The sequence below is a fragment of the Psammomys obesus genome, unplaced genomic scaffold (genome assembly GCF_907164565.1).
Source record: "Psammomys obesus unplaced genomic scaffold, mPsaObe1.curated_primary_1811, whole genome shotgun sequence".
Taxonomy (NCBI): domain Eukaryota; kingdom Metazoa; phylum Chordata; class Mammalia; order Rodentia; family Muridae; genus Psammomys; species Psammomys obesus.
This window is the reverse complement of record NW_026586173.1, coordinates 14787854-14803933: the sequence shown is the minus strand read 5'-3', so window position 1 is coordinate 14803933 and position 16080 is coordinate 14787854. Positions and strand designations below refer to the sequence as shown.

Genomic DNA, 16080 nt, shown 5'->3' with positions numbered 1-16080 from the left:
AAAGTAAATTACCTGTGATTGATATTTAAAAAAAAATAAAAATTAATGTAAAAAATGTAGATTGAAGCTTTCTACATAAAATATAAAAAATAAAATTAAAAAAAGTTCTTGCAACATGGACTCTAAAATCTGTGAAAATATTCCTCATGGAAGTGACCAATAATAACAGAAAAAAATTCTATCCTCAGGGGTCACCAAATCATGCATGTTGAATTCCACACTCTATACACTCAGTCATTAAGTACTGCTCTCTTGAGGTTAGAATCACAGTGAAATAGATGACCTAGTGGAGATTATTGTATATTGAGTATCTGAGACACCAACACTAGGCTGTCAGAATCAGCCTGTGACCAACTCACTAATGTTCTTTGCATGCTAGGAGGAAACATCAGAACTTTCAACCAAAGATGATCATGACTTGCCAGTCTTTAGAGACCTTGTCTTGAACAACATCTAGGTGAGATTCTGAGCATTATTGCCAGTAAGGTAAGAGATATACCATGGTATCTTACTAAGTATTTTGAAAATGATAGCAGGTATTAACAGTTATATCTGGAGTAGAGATGAGAGTATGCAAAGCAAATTATGAGAAATAAGACCTTTTACTGCACATGTCAATTGTTGGCCCTCTTTTTTAACATTCCCATATATGTTTATACTGACATATACATATTTCTCATTCTGCTTGGGTAACATTATCCACAAGAACAGTGTCCATTTACTTATGACTAGAAATTGGCCATTCCTCTACTATAATGACTGTCTCAAATCATTCAGATATTTTCTTATGCGGTGGTTATAGTGGATTTGGTGAAAGTGTTAGCTTGCTATGTTTTCCTAAAAATAAAATAGCTAAAATTGGTGGCTTAAAAATAATCAAATTTTTTTGTAGTTCTGTAGTTAACAAAAAAATCAAATGTCTTTAAATTTCTTTTTTTCTGAGTCTTGGAGAAACCGATCCTTCCCTGTGCTTTAATGTGACTGTTTTTCCATGTATATATGTATCTGTATATTCACATACATGTTTATGTATCTCCCTAAACTTTTCTTTTAACAAGGACACAAGTCATATTGGACCAGCATAACATAATTGGCCATATACTGATTTAATTTATTTTTTCAAGAAATCACCTACAAATTTAACATCTTCTGAAGAATTAAGGGATAAATAGGAATTTGAGGTATGCCCAACCCTTGACTGTGTGTTCATCTGGAACTATCTTTGTATATTCTCATATGCATCATGGGAGAGAGGTAATACTATCAATTAAGCAGGCTGTTAATACTAGAGGGAAAGATAGGAATATAGAAAGCAGCATCTTGGATCTTTCTAATCAATGTGAAATATTTTAAATAGAAACATGCCAGAGAGTGTGAGTAACAATAGCATGTTAGTTATGTGCACTAATCTTAACTAACAGGCTTGAAAAGTGTGCTTCTTACTTTTAATTTCAACATTCAAACACCAGAAAATGAATTTTGATTACTGATTAAAAGTGGGATCTGAGCCAAACTTCTTAGGCTGGAGAAAGACATGGTATTTTAAATAAAAACAATGATTCTATCTAGAATGCATTCTGGTAACTAACAATAAATCATTCCTTTCTCCTTTGGAAATCAATCCAGAATGATCTGTCAATCGTTTAGACATAGCAATACCTTCCACAGATCTGTTTCAGATAGTCTGAATATACATTTATCTAAAATTTTAGGTTGCCATGATTTCTGTAAGCATTTTCCACTCTCACCCATTGAGAATACTTTATACTGCTTCACAATACTCTACCTGTCTTATTCCCTATCTTCTGTATGTCTCACTCAAATTCATTAGATTGAGGGCAAAAGGACCAGAGAGGCAAAAAGAAGCCAGTGCTTAGTCCTGGTGACAATAGCTTGCTTCTTCACAAAATTAACCAGTGCTGCTATTTTGTTATATCTTGGATCTTTCTAAAATAATTAAATAATAAACATATAAAATTTACTCAGACTATTTACCTTCATTCATCTTTTTGCAAAGATTTGATCTTGAATTTAATATGATCCTTTATGTATGGATCTATGTTAAATGTGTATTCATAAATAAAAGGAGACATATTACTCTTCACTTAAAGAAAACAACCCTCCTGTTGTGGTCAACAGTGTAGTGGAACATGATACTAATTAAAACTTATAAAAGGTAAGTACACATATTAGTATTAATTTACAAAACAGTATTTAACAAAGCCAGGTTAAATACTACACACGTTCTGGTGTTCCAAGCATAAATGTGTTAATTTCAAGAGAGTATAAAAATATGATTTATAATAATGCTCTTAAATAGAATACTGTGATAAAATGAAGCACATTGTGGCAGTGTGGTTATTCTCTCTAGAAATTAGAAAGTTGAGTGACATATGAAATATGGAGCTTCAAGTATTATTTATTGCATATGGAAAATAAGTAAAGCAGTAGTTAGAAAAAGGTGTGTGTTTTATTGTTTATTCTTGTGTATCCAACCTTGCCTTGGTTTTTATTATATGAACATAATGCACAGTAAAATAATACATAGTAAAAAATAATACATTTCAAAATCCAAAAATGACTACAATTTTGTTTTAATGTAGACTTTATCACATGATGTGCTTCTTAGGTTAACACTCACAATTTATTTTTAGTATGTAACTAATTAAGTATTATTCAAATCAGTTTATTACTGTATATGGTATCATATGCCTAGCCTAAATGAATATTTTATTCATTGGTCATGCTGCCTTCATTAATCTTCTACATAACCAGGAACAGGACTGATGTTATGACACAAACTCTTATTCAAGAAATGTGCTCATTCTTATAGTTTCAACTGCCCCAATTTACCATTTCTTTGAAGGATAAAGGACCATTTCATGCTTGTTCACATAGCAAATGCAAACATAAACACACACACACACATGCACACACACAAAGTGATGGCAAGTAATATCTGATCTAGGATCTTAAATACTCAGTAATGTGTCTGATAGGTTTTGTTTTGTTTGTTTTTCAACACTGAAATTTTTCCATAAAGTCATTCCCAAATTTAAGTCGAGTACAAATGCATGAATATGTTATGCGATATAATGCAATAAGTTATGAAATATAAGACAGAATACGATGTTTGGAGAAAGGCAAGTTGTGAACTGCGAATCATCTCACACTGTTTCCCACTGAGAGGAGCACACCCCGCTTTCTCATTCAGTTGTGGTTTGTGAGTATTTATAACATCAGTAGCCTAAAATAAATGCATGGTGTGGCTCATTAACGCAATATGTAATATGTATGTCTTATACATGTAAAATGTGTGAAATGATTATCATACTAAATGATTATTGCTATCAGAGCTACTTTTCTATTCATTGTGAGAAAACAACATTGCCCTTTCTGAGTTCTTTTCTTCTTATATCTAGTTATCTAAGTCTGTAGTCTGTTATCTGCAAGTCATCTGTAAATTCCTATCAAGGAACTACAACTTGTTTAACAAAAGCTCTGTCTTTGATTATTTATATTATTTTGATATTTTTTCTTTGTGATATTATATTTAATGATGTGTTTGTTCTGTATTTCATTAAAACGTGAAGATTCTTTAGGACAAATGAAAATCATCACCATGGTCTCTACCCTTCTAGTATAACTGATCTCTAAAGCAGATTGCCTTAGCTTTAATGATGACACTTAGGAGCTTGACGATTGTAGGCAGCATTCACCAATCTTAACTCCAACTCATCTGAAAGGATGTTCTCTATTTCTTTAAATTCTTTAAATTCCAATGAGTAGACATTGGAATGCCTAAAAAGTGAAGGAAATTTTAAGACTACATTTGAAAGTAAATAATAAATGAGAAAGCATTGTGGTATGTCTGTGATAATTTACGAGTCGTAATTAGGCATAGGTAGGGAAATGTTCATAGACTCAACTCAGAACACAGAAGACCAGATATCAGACTTTTCCTTTGCAGGTTGTGTGCATTGGTTACTAGTAATCATCTCATTAGTGTGTCTGGAATGTGAACCATTTAACTGTAATTCAATAGACACAAGAGATGATTCTGGGTCAAGACAAAATGTTTGGCCATTGCTTTTGATTATGAATTTGTTACATTGATTACAGTAATTCATTTTGCTTGAAGGTGTGGATTGACTTAAAGGGAAGTATATTTGCTTTATTACTCATTGCAGTCTCATCAATTGTAAGGATATTTGCAAGTATCTTGATGCTCAGTAGATTGAATCGATATTAGAACACAAACAAACAAGAGGAGTCAAGGCCAATCATAGGGGAAAACCTGAAGTATTTTTGTAGTTCACCTTATGTCTAATAAGGGTTTTATTTTATATGCATTAGCTCTCAAGTTTTGGAGGAAAAAAATTCAATGAATATTTTTTCATTTTTATTTCCATTTCTTTGCATGTGCTTGTGTAAGTGTGCATGTGTCACACGTGAGATAGTACATTTTTAGAAGCCAGAAGAAATCAACAGTTCCTGTAACTGGTAACAAGAAGTTGTGAGCTTCCAGACAGCAGTGTTGGGAAACTAACCTGAGCCCTATGGAGGAGGAGGAAGTGCTTTTTATCCAGGCACCATATCTCCAGGCTTCAGTGGGAGTATTTATTTAAAGACACATTACTCTTATAACTGTGGAACTAATTAAAAGTAAGTGAAAATACTATCATTCTGTTTTTATCTGTCCTCTACTAATGTGATGTTGTTATTCATCATAAAAAATAATATCATATTTTCATTGCACATTTTGTCAATATTAATCAAATATATGGAAGCTGTAAACCAAACAGGTATTTCAGAATTCTTTCTCATGGGACTAACTGAACTGCAACCCTTCATCTTCAACTTGTTTCTGTCCATGTACCTTATCACCATCATTGGAAATCTACTCATTGTACTGGCTGTAAGCAGAGATTCCCGCCTCCACACCCCCATGTACTTCTTTCTATGCAATCTCTCTTTTACTGATATCTGTACAAGCACGACGACAATACCAAAGCTGCTGTTGAACATCCAAGTACAAGACCAGAACATCTCTTACATAGGCTGCCTGTCCCAGGTGTGTTTTATCTTGATATTTTGTGTTTTTGAAAGCTGCCTCCTCGCTGTGATGGCTTATGACCGCTATGTGGCAATTTGTCAGCCTCTGAGATACACAATCATTATGAACCCTTTCTTTTGCCTCTTCCTAGTATTTCTTTCTCTGCTCGCCACCACTATAAATGCACTACTCCACACTCTTCTGATACTGCCACTGTCCTTCTGCACAAGGCAGGATATCCCCAACTTCTTCTGTGAACTTGGGCAGGTCACCAAGCTTGCTTGCTCTGATACATTTATCAATGTTCTTTTTATTTATATTGCAACCACTGTATTTTCTGTTATCCCCCTCTCTGGAATTATTTTCTCTTACATTCAAATTGTGTCTGCTGTTCTGAAGATCTCATCAGCTGGTGGAAGACATAAAGCTTTTTCCACCTGTGGGTCTCATCTTTCAGTGGTATCTTTATTCTATGGGACTGGTTTAAGTGCATACATGAGTTCTACAATTTCTAGCTCTTCTGTTTGCAATGTAATAACATCCATGATGTACAGTGTGGTCCCTCAAATGCTAAATCCTTTTATCTACAGTTTGAGGAGCAAAGAAATCAAGGGATCCTTGAGGGAGCTCATTATTGGGATCATTTGCTTTGCATAGTTTTGTGTTCTAAAGCACTGAGGAAGAACCTGTGGTAGCAGTTACAATTCAGTGAAAATGTATATACCCTGTCTTAAAGGAAGATACGTATAGCTATTGGATATTAAAGAAGAGGTTTAAGCAGGTTTGGTGTCAGACATAAATTTAGAGTCAGCTGACTTTATTGTTTGGGCCAGAATGAATTGTATCCTATAAGTACACCTACTTTGGTTCAGATTAATAATATTATAATCCATTAAGTAATTACCAAAACTCTACAAGGTATATATCTTTGTGAGGCATTATAGGTTCCTCCCTACTTGGTTTCATTACTTTTAAAACTCAAAATCCACACAATTTTATTATATTAGTGTCTTAAGATATATAACAAGAACATTTCCGTTATAAGAATGCTATTTGCTTTCAAAGAAAAAAATATCTCATTCTAGTATGAGAAGAAAATGTCGTTTATTACAAAATTTCAGAAACTGTGGGCATATACCTCCAGATATAGATAATCATCAGTTCATATTTGAGATATTCAGTTCACCCTTTATGTTTTGCTCAGTCTCTAGCTCGTTTTAGACATTGAAGATATCCCATATTTAGAGGCTATCTGAGGTAACACCCTGAGTGTCCTCCTGTTTTGTAGCTATTATAGTGAAAATACAGAATCCCTATTATTCAGGTAGTTGACAACACTTAAGAGTCTGAGAAAACTCTAAAATGACAACATTCAAAAGAGTCCTCCAAAGTATTATACTTGCAGCAAAGTTTCTGGGGGGAGGATTCATTCTTATTGAAGTTAAATTGAACAGAGAGATTCTAGGATGCAGCACTTGTAAGACATCTCTCATAGTGATGCAGGCCTCCTGGTCTTGAAGCTCTTATTGACTCACTCATGTTCTTTTATGATTTTTTTGGTTCAGCAAGTTACACAAGTGTGAAGGTATTTTGTGACTTTTATTAGTAACCTGCTTGAGTAAATAGAACTGTTTTCACATTTTCTCAGTAAAGTCATACGAAATCTTCCCTCAGTCCATTACAACAAATTTTTCAATGAAGTAAGAAACAACAACAACAAAAAAATATCCTGCCATTGCTTGAGTGATAGACATCAAATTGACAAGCCCATATTTTAATCCCCTAACTTGTGGATTTTATCTTACGTGACAGCACTGTAAATGCCACTTAGGACAAAGATATTTGTTTATAGCAAAGAATTTATCTCAGATTATTTATGTGGGTGCAAATACAATTACAATTATAAGTAATTTTGTTGAGAAGAGAGATTGGATTAATGTGATCAGTACATTTCTTTTCAAAATAATATTCTAGATATTTTTAGAGTGGGTATCGAATCTTTGTGTATGCCTGTACAACTTTTTGCAACTGTTTACTTCCTTAAATCCAGACAAAGCTTAGTGAACAAATTCTCCATTTTGGCTATTTATTAATTGTATTTCTGATATTATTCCAATTCATCTTTTTGTGGTTTAGCAACTATTATGTACTTTTTTGATGAATTATGTCATGGGCAGTGGCAACTAAAAAGATCCAGTCTTTAAAAGTTTGATGAAATGTGGGCAAAAGTTTGTTTCACTGTAAATAATTTTGTTAAAAGAGTGCCTTTCAAATCTTTATGTTTTAGGTAATAGCTGTATATTTGTGGCTAAATTACTGTCTTCTAGAGCTTAATTGATCTGAATTGACAAATTCATTTCCCTGTCCACAAGTATATCCCCTGATAATCTTACATTACAAGAATTTTTTTGTTAGAGATTACAGTTTCTTCTAAGAGATTGACATTCATTAAATATTTCTGACACTTATAAAATGTGCGGGCTTGCTTTTCTTCAATTTGTTTTATGATATATTTCTTGTGGTCCTGCTCACACATGTATATGGCCTGGGCACTAGAATTGGCATGTACCATGTTTCTATATTCATGTCAAGACATAATTTCTTATTCTTATCATCAGGTTTCCTAAATCCTTTGTTCTCGTATTTTTTTATATCTTTCGGAAATAATATAAATGTAACTCAAAAATAATTTTATGTAATTTTAAAGTTGCTTATAAAAATAATAGCTATAATATCTAAGTCCTCAAAAAAACCCCACCTTTTTATTTAGTGATATTTGGATGGTACCTCCTGCTACATTTTACCACTGTTTAAAGGTTTTAAATCCTTCGATGATCAAAATTACAATGGCGCTTTGGTGAAATGAAAGTTTTCAGAATGTATGTAACACCTAATCTAATGCTGTTCATAGACAAATCCATGTGATGGTGCAATTATACTCCACTCTAAAGTCATAAGACACGTTTTTCCCTAAATGAAGAAAAAATCATCTCAAGGAATTTCTGATTGTGGTGTAAATACAGTTTTATCCCATGCCCATTTATGACAAATTTTCCAATAGGAGTCTCTGGTGAGTAACAATTTTCTCAGGGTTAAAAATTCCATCTTGGAGGTACACTCAATATGACTTTGGATGTTTCAAAGGGAAGTGAAACATCTCATCATCCAGAGATCAGGAAATCTTAAAGAAATGCTCCTTAATACTCAGAAAGTAAACAACATAGAAGCATTGGGAGTCCTCACAACCAACCTCTTTCTTCCCAAGATTATGAAAGCAGTAAAGACCCTTGAGGAGACTCAGTGAAGATGAGCTTCCTATAAGAGGTTCAGACAATTCAAGGTGTCTAGGAGAGACCAATATCATCCCAGATTCCTGAAAGAAACACTCTGATCTGTGAAACTGAATAAAATTTTTGCACAAATGAGGGTTCCCCTGCTACAATAACTAATTACAGTAAACCCACTGGTTTGTTAAATCGGGTATCAACAGTATTGTTTGTCACCTATTCCCTATCATGAGTGATTAGATATTAGTTTATATCTTCCCAAGAATGGTGTATCAGAACTATGTCTATGTTATCACTAAGACTGTTGGTATAATGTTCTTTTGAAATTTATACTCCTTACCCTTGTTCATTCAAATGCTGATTTCTCCTTCCCCCCACTCTCTGGTTTCAATCCGGATATTGCATTGTGATACTTATTCTAAGCATCCTGTCTCAACTCTGTGTGAACAGGCCAAAATAAAGCAACTAGCTACAATGTTGTGTAATGGGAGGAGCCAGAGGACAGGAAAGAGGGAAGGAGCTAGAGGGCAGGAAATGAGTGGGAGGAAAGAGGGAAAGGAGAGCTTGAAGAGAGAGCTGGAGGAGAAATCTTGGAACTATGTGGAGAGATGGACTGGACCTAAGATATCACTAAAAGCAAGTATAATGTGGGAAATCTAAATGTTAGGAAACTATGAGGGCTTGGAGGTGTAGGAGGGAGTAATTATTGCCCAGCATTGTATTCTAGGTTAACTAAATAAACCCAGTCTTTGTGTGGTGATTTGGTTATACAGCTGTTAGGCTTAACAGCAAGCTTTACCAGAAGATATATCAATAGTAAATATTAATCACTGCTTACAACACTAGACAATTCTTTTTCCTGTAATTTTGTAATTATCCAGCAAAAATATATCTCATTAGTTGTCTTGCAGCTTCAACATGGGTCACTCATTGATCACAAAGCCATCCACCATGCTAACAGTTGTTTTCTTTTTGTTCTTTCTTAGAGGTTTTACTGATATTTCTCAGTGATCCAGGCATGAGGCTCTGTTAAAATGTGAGGTCATACATAATTGTCAAATAAAAAGTTGCATGCAGAGAATGAAATGATGAGTATAAAAGGAATAATATCAAATGCATGGATTATTTATAAAATGCACCCATGACAATAAGTTTCTTATCTAGAATGTGTGACAAACATCTGAACGATAAAATCTGAAATAGCCTATTTTAAAATGTGCTAAATAGCTGAGTGAACATCAGGGTCAGTGAAGCCTTTGCTTGGCAAACATGAGGACCCAAATGAGATCTCTGGTACCCTGTAAAAAGCCAGACACAGCATTGTAGGTGCATTAAATGCCAATGCTGGTGAAGCAGAGGACATAGGATGCTTGGGGAGCAGGGCCAGCAAGTCCAGTTGAATTAACTAGATTCAATGAGAAACAATGTCTCAAAATCAATGTGGTGAATGATTGAGAAAGAAACCCAGCATCAATGTGTGTCTTCTACGTGCACAGTCACATAAATTATCATGTGAATATACATATACGGGGAGGAAAAAGGGGCTAGGCCTTTGAATAAAGATTTCTCCAAGGAATATAACACATAAATAAATATGCCAGAAAATGTGAAAAATGTTCAATATCAGTTAACTAGTTATCTCTGTGCCACAATAAAGAGGATGGCACATTGAAATGTTCCTGTAGCTCCAAATACCAGGGAAACTAGATGAATTTATAATGGGAGGCCTTGGACAAGCTCCAGTGTCTAAGCTACAAAAGTCCTTGGACACTGGAGTGAAAAACATTACCGCTTACAAAGCAAAGCACATAAGGAAACCGCATCACCCCACCACAACTGCTTATGGTAACAGAAACAACAGTCATGGGTTGCTTCCGAGAGAGATGCATAGTTTTGTAATGTTGCAAAATGTAGTAGAATACAGTTTTCTCATTAATCAAAGCATAAAATATCATAGAACTCATCAATGTAAATATTAATTATATATCTCAAGAAAAAGGTATAAAAATAAGTGTGTCCCTGTTTACCACAATATTAAGCATAGTAAGCACTCAGTCTTTGGAATAAATGTACATGTCCATGAACAAAGGAAAGAATAAAGTAATATAAACATAGAGAATGACTGCTACTCTGTCATGAAAACCATGTAGTCTTGCAATTGATGTGATCTTGTTGGTGACAAGAATAGACCTTGGGAAAAGTACTGACTAAGTGAATACATCAAGAATGCAATGCCAATGACTGAATGGTTTCTATGTTGGGAGAATCTAGCAAAACTGATCACACAGAAATGAAGAACAGACTACAATTGCCAAAGACTTAAGGAAACAGTAGGAGAGGGGAAAATAGTGCATGAGAACAGAATCATTTTTGAAATCATTTAAGATGTTTGAAAGTTCATTTATACATGTATAAACAGAAATGCATTGTATGTATGGAAAATTAGTATAAGAGAGATTTCTCAATGTTCTCATCATAAAATCTGATGAAGACTTAAGGACTGTTACAATAATTACCCTGGTTTATCACTACCCAATGTACTGAACATTGATGCTAAATATTTTAATAAAAGTGTATAAAAATTATTCTAAGAAGCTTTAGTTGAGGTATTTGGTACTGTTCCCAGAAGCCACAGTTACTTTTTTCTGAGATTATACTTACAGCATTTCTCTCTTTCCTAACCTCCATCCAAATTCTTTCATGTACCTTATTTTGCTCTCTTCCAAATTCATTAACCCTTTTATAATTACAAGCTTTTATGTATACTTATTTTCCTAATTATATCCTCCTATGTCTGTATAATGTTACTCCTTTTTATGCTTCCAGGTCTAACCAATTCATATTAAATAACCAATTGGTGTTCCCATCACTAAAGAGTATTTCTCTTACTCTCAGCATTCCTTATTTGCCTGTAGTGCTCTGCGTAGGAATGAGCACTCCTGATCTTTTCCCCAACCATTTTGGCATCTCCATTGGTGTTCAGCATGTTCAATGTTACCTTAGGCACTGGTGTTGCTGAGACTTTATGGGAGTAGCTTCAGATATTACTAAAAGATATTATTTCATAGCAAAGTCTCTGATCCTCTGACTTTTAAAATAATTCTGCCCTCTCTTCCACAGTGTTCCCTGAGCATTAAATGTGGAAGTGTTCCCTGGGTGCATGCATTGTCACTGGGCTACACAACTCTGCATTTTTATTGCTTTTCTTTATATGTTTATTGTGAGAAACTTGTTTGATGATGGTGAAGACTACATTTGTTTGTAAGTATAAATACAGATGTTTAGACTGATACTTAGTGTTATGCTGCACCCTTAGGGGTTTTGTGCCATGCTCATAATTGATGTGATCCATAGACATCATAGCTGAGTAATACTATTACTGGTCTCCCTCATTTGGAAGCTTGCATGTTGCCTTTGGGAACCATGAAAGCTACTTCTCAAAGGAAAGAAATCCAGGTCAGTTCCAGATCAAGGATCTCTGGCCCTGTTGCAGAAGTGCATTGTCTCTTTACCTCTTACCCTCCAACTTCTACCTCTTGAGAGCAACTAAGGACAATAGAATAGGCTAGATAATTGGGAAATTTCTTGGATAGACATAGCAAACAACTCAAAAAAAAAGGTTTCTCATTCTTGTGTTTGGGTTTTTATTGGGTTGTCTTTGGCTCTTGAAGGAAGCATTGTCATCCCAGATAAGAAGTTTATTAAACTCATATATGCATATTTATAGACATAATATGTATATTATAGGTTTTATGTTTATATAAAAGTGACTCACCAGTTTGCAATTCTACCTTTTCATTTCAACTCCTTTTTCTTTGTCAGTTTTGTTGATTTTTGTCATTTTACTTTGATAAGATGAGACCTCAAAGTTATTTTGATTTGTATTTTCTTTTTTGTTTAATTTTTTTGTTATTCACTTTACATTATTGTTGTAGCCCCATCCCTCCTCCCCTCCCAACCTCATCCTCCTCCTCTTTTTCCTCAGAAAATGGGAGCTTCCTTTCCTATCTAGCCCAGCTTATCAAGTTGGATCGGGACTAAACATGTTGTCTTCCCCTGCAGCTTGACAAGGAAGTCCTACCAGGGGAAAGTGATCAAAAAGTTGGCAAGTGAGTCTGTGTCTGATGAGATCCCCACTTCCCTTACTAGAGAACCCACAATGAGGCCTAATCTACCCATCTGCTACATCTTTGTAAGGAGCCTAGGTCCAGCTCATGCTTGGTCCCTGGTTGATGCTTCAGTCTTATCAAGCCCCTCTGGGTCCTGGTTAGTTGGCTCTGTTTATCTTCTTGTGGAGCTTTTGTCACCTCCACAACCTTTTCTTTTTCCTCTCACTTTTCCACAAGACAACCTATACTTCACCCAATGTTCGGCTGTGAATCTTGGCATCTGTTTTGAGGCACTGCTGGGTAACACCTCTCAGAGAACAACTCTGTCAGGCTCCCATCTGCAAGTTTAGCAGAACATCATTCATACTGTCAGGGGTTGGCACTCTCCAATAGGGTGGAACTTTAGTTGGGCCACACATTAGTTTGGGGATTCTTTAAATCTCTGTTCTATCTACTCTATCTTTATGCCTGCACAACTTGCAGAAAGGATACATTTTGGGTCAAAGTTTCTGTAGGTGGGTTGGTGTTCCCATCCCTCTGTTAAGAGACTAGTCTAGTTAGTGGGCACAAAGAGTTAAGAGGGTGGAGAACAGACCTGAGAAGAGCAAGGGCGAGAGGACAGAAGGACTGTACAGAAAAGAGAAACTGACGGTAGAGGTATCTCTCTGACAAGCTGGAGACCTATGTCAAGGAAAGCCCCTGAGAGGATATGAGGGGTACTCAAGCAGAGACTCCTAGTAGCAGAGGCCATAGAGACTGAAGAGGACATGCACTGACTTGATTTGTATTTCCATCCTTGCTAGGGATGACAAAAAAATTAACAGATTTTTATACCATTTTTTCTATTGATAAATTTTTATTTCAGTCCCAGAACCATTTTTAAATGGTTGGTTTGTGTCGGGTTTTGTTGTTGTTGTTTGTTTGTTTGTTTGTTTGTTTGTTTTTTATGTGTTTCTTTGTTTTGACTCTTTGTCTATTTCAACTCTGTATATCCTCTCTCAGATATATAGCTAGAAAATTCTCTTATTCTGTTGGGGGGTTTTTTAGCTGTACAGAAGACTGTGAGTTTTATGAAATCCCACTTGACAATTGTCAGCCTTAATTATTGGGCCAATGAAGACTTATTCATAAAGTCTTTTCTAAAATATACATTTTATAGGGTACCGGCTTGGTTTTCTTCTAGTAATTTCAGTCTTTCAGGCTTCCTGTTTAGGCCTTTCAACCATTTGAATTAGTTTTTGTACAAAGTAATAGATATGGGTCTAATTTCTTCTGCATGTGAATATCCACTTTACCACTTTATGCGGCACCATTTACTGAAGATGCTTTCTTTTCTACAGCTTAGGTTTTTGAAACCTTTTACAAATATTAAGTGGCCAAAGTTGTGTGTATTCATTGTTGTACATATCTGATTTTTGTTTTCATTCTAAGATTGAGTAATATATCTTCAGATCTGGAATGATAATACCCCCAGCATTGTTATTTTGCATACAATTATTTTGACTATTTCAAGTTTTTTGGATTCTATATTAGTTTTAGAATCGTTTTTTAATATTTCTGTGAATAATGAGACAGAAATATTTATTAAGATTTCATTGAATCTGTATATAGTTTTTGATCAATGGTTATTTTCACAATATTAACTTTACCAGGCCATGAACATGGGTGTATTTCCATTTTCTACTGTCTCTTTCTCTGCAGAGAGGTAAAGTTTTCACTGTAGAGGTCCTTCACTTCCTTGATTATATTTTTCCCAGATATTTTCACTTTATTTAAGGCTATTGTCTATTGAAATGTTCCATGATCTACCCCCATACTCAGTACTTGGACCAGGTAGCACATCCTGTATACCAATCCAGTCTCCTCTGTATACCTGACTTCATTCTACAAGTCATTTTTAACAAGACACAGGAATGAATATCTTCCATTTTTCCCAGCATTCTCTGTCCATAACAAACTCAGAAAATGAAGCCCACAGACATCATCTCATAACTACCAATAATATAAAAAAACAAGCTAGTATCTCCTTTCCAAAATTCACCATTCTTTTAGAATCATTTGCCAGTTAGAATTACAGAGATAAAAACCCACAGAATTAAAAAAACAAACAATAAAAATATCATCAATGAAGTCAAGAAGTTTGAACAAGACATGAAGAAACAGCTTTCTGAAAAAGGATCACAAGGTGAATGAAGGCTGGCGTGATGCCAAAAATGCACAAACATAAAGCTGATGAAAATGACAAAAGTAAACAAAGATTGAAAACTCTGTTTTCCATTTCCTCTTACTCTTTTTTAAAATTTAGTTATTTATTCACTTTACATCCCAGTGGTAGCCCCCTTCCTCCTTTCTTCTTGGTCCCTTACCTCCCTCCTTCCCTCATTCCTCTACTTTCCTCCCCTGACCCTCAGAAAAGGCGAACCCCAAAAGCCCAGCTTAGCACAGTCCTATCAGTACTGTGTACTTCCTCTTTCACAGTGTTCTGGCAAGGCCGTTCCAACAAGGGGAAATGATCAACAAGCATGCAACAAAGACCATGTCAGAAGGGAGGATGCAAGATGGTGGCGCCCATAGCACACTGCGCATGATCAGCAGGGTAGCAGTGAGCACATCTACCAACAGACCTAACTGTGAGCCCCCAAACACCAGCAATTGTGTTCCCCAGGTGAGAGGAATCCCCACAGTGAGGTAAACAACCAGGTCTGACCACAGGTCACCAGCGAACCCCTGGAAAAGGTATCAGGTTCCTGCAGGCACTCGGTTGCCAGTACACATGCCTTCACTCTCTGCTCACTGTCCCAGACTGAACTGTGGAACCCAAAACACCACAGACTGGATCTCCCAGTTGTGAGGAAAACCCACAGTGAGGGAAATAGTTGCTATGCCCGAATCTTAGGGTCCCCAAAGACCACCAGGAGCCACACCATGTATGCAAGAGCAAAGAGCTTTATTTGGGCTTAAGCTCGGTCTCTTGACTGTCACTGACACAGTGGATCAGGGAAGAAAGCCCCAAGAAGATGCAAGGCAGGGTTTTTGTTGGAGTTTGAGCAAGTATTTCCGCCTTAGCAGTATTTTCCTGTGCCATAAATGCTCTACTACAAGGTCCGTGGGCTGCATTCCTAACATAACTGACACTGACCAAGCTATCTATAGACCTCAAGAATGTTAAGTGTTTTCCTGTGCCATGAATGTTCTACTACAAGGTTGGTTGGTTGCCCAGCACAGATGGCCCATCCTGAGATAATATATATTCCTATTCTTGTGGTTATCTCCGGGCTGTTTCTTGGGTGGAGGATTTTATGGTCTTGTCCCTGGAATTGGCAACCTATGGCCTAGTTTTTTGTTTTTTTTTAAGTCAGGCCTGGTCTTAAAATGGAGACAAAATGGAGTTTATGTTGCCCTCTCATTCTACCTCCCCTTTTGGTTTTAGCATGGGGCGAATCATAGGCCCTTTTGAGTGTCTGTCTTCTAGGTGACAGGGTTTGAGTGTTCATAAGACCATAAGCTGGACTGTGGAGATACATATTGTATGACAACTGGCATTATATGAATATAATAGATATATTCATATATATTATATGAATATAATATAATATAATATAATATAATATAATATAATATAATATAA

At 35.6% G+C, this 16080-nt stretch overlaps 1 protein-coding gene across 1 annotated transcript; it reads left to right on the top strand.

The window, feature by feature from the left end:
- Nucleotides 1–4750: 4750 nt before the first annotated feature.
- Nucleotides 4751–5713, top strand: LOC129672065 (olfactory receptor 7G2-like). Its single transcript, XM_055601263.1, has one exon. It carries the CDS (start codon nt 4784–4786, stop codon nt 5711–5713), a length of 930 nt encoding a protein of 309 aa, XP_055457238.1. The 5' UTR covers nt 4751–4783.
- Nucleotides 5714–16080: the final 10367 nt, after the last annotated feature.